Source organism: Apium graveolens, chromosome 3 (genome assembly GCF_009905375.1).
Source record: "Apium graveolens cultivar Ventura chromosome 3, ASM990537v1, whole genome shotgun sequence".
In the NCBI taxonomy this organism is placed as follows: Eukaryota; Viridiplantae; Streptophyta; class Magnoliopsida; order Apiales; family Apiaceae; genus Apium; species Apium graveolens.
In genome coordinates, this window is record NC_133649.1 from 115,841,159 (window position 1) to 115,846,797 (window position 5,639).

A 5,639-nucleotide genomic window follows, 5' to 3' on the forward strand; every position below is an offset into this window, starting at 1 on the left:
CGTACTTCACATCCTGATAGCGATGGTGTCGAGCCTGTAACTTGTCTTCTGGCAAAGTCCCTGCTTGGATATAATTATGAATAAGGGTCATCCAAGTCTCCTATGGGATCTCTTGCATTTGAAACAAACTTACTTCTGGAATACTTGGAATTTCTTAAATTCCCAAGGGAATTTGTCCTAGAAATACGCTATCCAACTATGAGCCCATTTTTCCAAGGCATCCGCATTGCTGTTTTCTTCTCTTGGCACGCCCTCCAACTTGGCGCTACCAAATCTTTTAATTAAGCACTGCACTATCGCATATATAATTCAGTTCGAGGACCTCGGGCCTGGAACCCTCCATTGACTTGATTTATTAGTAACTCTGAGTCGCTTTGAGCTATCAAATTCATGACCCCTACTTCAAAAGCTATCTTCAGGCCATTGATTAGTGCTTCGTAATCGACGTCATTATTGGTGACATAAAACTTGAAGTGAATGGCACTCAACAAATGATGTCCTTCTAGGGTAACCAAAACAATCCCGGCTCCTGCCCCACTATTATTCACTGCCCCATCGACATGCAAGACCCACCAAGGGTGTGGGAAATCTTCTCTCACTTCGATAGGGGAATTCCCCTGTGACGAAGGTTCTGCCAACACTATAGACTTATCATCTACCTCAAAATCGAACTCAAGTATGAAGTCAGCAAACTCTTGCCCCTTGATTGCTGTGTGAGGGCAATACTCCAGATCGAATTGTCCCAACTTTACTGCCCACTTTAGCATTCTCCCTGATAATTCTGGCTTATGTAAAATGTACTTGAGAAGATAGGCGGTGCGAAACTCTATCTCATGAGCTTGGAAGTATGGCCTTAGCTTTCGTGCCGCAGGGACAATGACATATACTAACTTTTTCATGCTGGTGTATCTAGTTTATGCATCCAATAATCTCTCATTCGCATAGTACAATGGTGACTGATGACCTTCTTCCTCTCTTACCAACGCTGCGCTGATGGAGTATTCTGAGACTGCCAAGTAAAGAATCAATGTTTCCCCCTCTTCTGGTTTTGCCAACATAGGAGGACTCCCCAACTGTTCTTTGATTTTCTGAAAAGCTTCCTCACAATCCGAGGTCCATACAAAATCCTTCCCCATGCCTTTAATTGCTTTAAAGAATTCTTTGCATCTATCTGAAGATTTGGACATAAATTGATTCAATGCTGCAATTCTTCCCGTCAAAATTTGCACCTGCTTAACGCTTGTGGGAGATTTCATATCCAGCAGAGCTTTGAGTTTTGCGGGGTTTGCCTCGATTCCTCAGTGGTTTACCATGAATCCCAGGAAATTCCCCGAATCCATGCCAAATACACATTTCTGAGGATTCAACTTCATTCTATACCTTCTCAGAATGTGGAACACTTCAACCAAATCCTCTATATGATCCTCCGCTCTCTTAGTTTTACAAGCATATCGTCCACATACACTTCCATTGTCTTCCCAATCTACTTCTTAAACATCTTTTTTATAAGCCTTTGATAAGTTGCCCCGGTATTGATTAAGCCAAATGGCATTCCGATGTAGCAATAGAGACCTCTGTCAGTGATGAAAGAAGTGTGCTCTTGGTCAGGTTTATACATGAGAATTTGATTATAGCTAGAGTATACGTCCATGAAACTTAGCAAAGCATGACCTGCCGTAGCATCAACCAATTGATCAATTCTTGGCAAAGGGAAGCTATTATTTGGACAAGCCTTGTTTAGATCTGTGAAGTCCATACAAGTCCTCCACTTCCCATTAGGTTTTTTCACTAACACCGGATTTGCCAACCATTCCGGGTAAAAAGATTCTCTGATTAATCCGACATCCAAGAGTCTATCCACTTCCTCGACCAAAGCTATAACACTTTCTCCACTTATAGCTCTGCGCTTTTGTCGAATCCCTTTGTGTTTGGGATCGATATTCAATCGATGGAACATGACTTTCGGATCAATTCCAACCACATCTGAGTGGGTCCAAGCAAACATATCAAGATTCGCCAAGAGAAATTTTGAAATCCCTTCCTTCATCCTCAAACTTAGCTGAGATCCAATTCTCAAAACTTTGCTTGGATCTCCCTTGTTGATTCGAATTTCAATCATATCCTCACCTGGCCCCATTTTCTCTGTTGGCATTGGTATCCTTGGATCCAAGTCGAGCTGATTATGATCCTCATTACTTTGTTTAGAAGGCGCATCCTCTAGAGGAGGAGCATCAACTTCCTCTTTGAATGAAGGTGCACCATGAGTAATAGGGGCATCAACTTCTTCTGAATTCTGATTATGAGAAGGCGCGCCCTGAGACACAAGGGCATCAACTTCTTTTGAGATTTTTTGTGATAAGAGCGCGCCCTTAGGAAGAGGGCATCTACCTTACACACAGTTTGTCCGAGGCTTTACAAAACATCACTTCTTCCCTCAAGCCATTCCCCATTGAAGTTTCCTTGGACTATATACCATTTGGGGATTCTTCTTCCTCTTCCAACATTTCGACCCTGAGAGTGTCTTCTAAGAATAACATTACAGAAGGAAACTTGGCAGAGTATTCATCTTCCTGTTCAACATAGTAATGGACACGGATCTCTTCGATTGGCTGCTCAATGCTTCCTTCCAGCTCATCATCTTGGGCATCTCCGACTTGGACATCCCTTCTCCTAAAACCCTTCATTGCCTGTCGGTAACATTCCCAGGAATCATATTGAGAGCCTTTTATGTTGCCTACCCCATTTGGGGTTGAAAATTTGATTGTAAGATGGTGGATCGAAGTGATGACCATCATCTCCCTGAGAAAAGGTCGCCTTAACAACACATTGAGGGATGACTCTTAATTCAGGACCTTAAACTTGAGCATCTTTTTTACAGACAGTAGACTTTCTCTCAGGGTGCATGGCAGTTGATGTAACACCCCCAAATCTGGGGTCGGGGATTCGGGTTATCACGAGTTCCATTTCCCTTATCAATACTTAATCTTAATAGTCAACCAACTACTGCGTACTGTAACCCCACAATATACACACACAGACACCCCACAAGTTATAGTCTCAGAGATGAATACCAAAAATAACACAAGTCATTTTATTCCACAATTATAAGTAATTACACCTCAAAAGGGTTTCTGAATAAATTTACATATTCTTTCCCATTATTATAATTCATAATATACATAAGCCTGGTACATCAAAAGTTGAAAGCCTAGCCTATTGGTAGTTCCTACCTCAGCCACAATGGCATCAACGCCTACAGGAAATTACAGAACGTTTCCTATCCGCTCACGAATTGGGAGCTTGGTCCTGTTCATCTTGTCTATCTGTTATTGTGTGATGAAAGAAGAAAGCAAGGGTGAGCCCACCGAAATAATATGTATAATAATTTACAATATATGAGCATTCTCATAATACTCATGAAAGTCTTGGTCAAAAAGAAATGAACCAAGTTTGATCTCTTAATGCGACCAAGTCGCAAAATATTTAGTATATATGTATATATACTTTTAAAAATCTTGAAATCCTCTGTCATGTATAACATACACAGAGTTCCAGTTTATAACTGTATAAAAAAATATCGTTGCAAGGTGATCTCATATATCTAACCTTGTCTCAACGTTTTTTTGAAAATCTTTATCATGCATAAGATAATCATTAACCAGATATAAGTTGAAAAGGTGAAGTTACGAGATACTCCAATATACTTATATCTTTTCCAAATATTGCTTGAACTACCACCATTTAAGGTATAATCAGTTTAAAAAGTTCATCACATAGATGAGACTACAAGAAAAGACTTGAATAGATTCAATCTTTGAAATATCATTATAAATAATGAAGTTACAAGATACTTCATTAAGTCCCGATATATATATACACCTATATATACATTTCATACATTCCTTGAAAACCTCTGTTATGAAAATTATAAATAGAGTTACAATATCCAATGAATTTGGAAAGGAGAAAACCTTGGTATAAACCTGATATCTTGCTGATCAGGCAAAGATACCAATAAGTAACCTTTTCTACTAGTAGATGGACGAATTCCCCACTGGTCATCACCCTGGCCGTATTAGGACCTATGTTGGACTGCCACTCAGCCACTTACACATTGATAGACTCCCACTGAGCCACTTACACTTTCATGGACCCCCACTGAGCCCATGTTGCTTATGCCGACTATAATAGATGGACTTACATCCCGAACGTTGGGCAAGTAATGCTGATTTTATAAAATAAATCAGTCCCGATATATTGGAGAATATCTGAATATTATTATTTAAATAATATTCCCATAAAGGATAATCTCTATAAAAATAATTGAAGTAGAAGTTTTTTTTAAAAACTCATACTTGAAATGAATAATAAATAACCAAAGATATACTTATACGAAAGTACGATCTTTATTTGAATAATCGAAAATAAGTTTGATTATCGAAATATTATTCTTTAATAAAATAAATAATATTATTTAATAAAATAAGCAGAGTCATAAGTTCTCGAATGAATATTCAAAATAATATTCATTAAATAAAATAAGCGGAGTCATAAGTCCTCGAATGAATATTCAAAATAATATTCATTAAATAAAATAAAGTTATCGAATAAACCTTATTCGATTAATAGTTTTGAAAACTATATCTATATATATACATATATAAATAAATAAATAAATATATATATATATATTATACTCGAGAACATCGACTCCCGGTTTAGAAAATGTTCACCTTTGGGTCCCCTATACTAAGGGTATACGTAACTACTGCTTATCTCTAGCATATGTATTATGCAACTTATAAGCAATTGAATCAAGAATTAGATATCAAGATTACGAAACAGACATGCATATATACCATATCAGCATGCTCCAATATATCGCAAGATTTGCTAATAACAATCATGCACTTATCACAAGATAATACATATACATCTATTTACATCATAACAACAGTATAACGGGTAGAAAACTTGCCTGAGTGTTCCCGGATAGACTTAAGCTTAGAGTGGGTCCGATAACCTATGAACAACAACATAAGTCGGAATTAAACCCCGGTCGCTTAAGAAACTAGACTTTAACCAATTGAACCCTAACGTTCGCTTATGGTCACTTCTACGCTTAACGAATTACATAAGTCGTTCGAGTACCCTCGGCTCTACCATTTTTAATAAATTAACCATTAAGAATTTTAAGGCGATTATTTCGCGAGTACCCTACCAACTGCCTAATCCTCTTTACATAATTGTTTCATACTCCAAATAGTCATTTAAGGGCCTTAACCAAGGTTTCAAAGTAAGGAGAGGGGTAATGGTTCATTCGCGAAATGCCGTTACTTAAAACGGTCGTTTCTCCTAAACCGTACATCGGATTCAAGCGAACCACATATCAAAATGAAGCTCGTAACATGAAATATCTAAAAATGGCAATGGTCAGAATCTTACAGTGAGTTCACAGGTCCTGAAGTTAAGAACTAAAGCAGTCTAAGGTAAATTGGGCATTATGACGACTATGTTTACGCGATTACCAAAGTTTTAAACCATTCCAAACAACCACAATCCAACTCACAATCAACAATACACCCAACCCTCATCCAAACCTTACCATATCAGTCCCAACATCTCAAGATTTTCCAATT

General features: G+C 37.9%; 1 protein-coding gene across 1 annotated transcript; it reads right to left on the reverse strand.

Moving 5' to 3' along the window:
* Positions 1–293: 293 nt before the first annotated feature.
* Positions 294–899, reverse strand: LOC141714537 (uncharacterized). The gene has a single exon (XM_074518052.1). It carries the CDS (start codon positions 897–899, stop codon positions 294–296), a length of 606 nt encoding a protein of 201 aa, XP_074374153.1.
* Between the last annotated feature and the right edge of the window lie 4,740 nt (positions 900–5,639).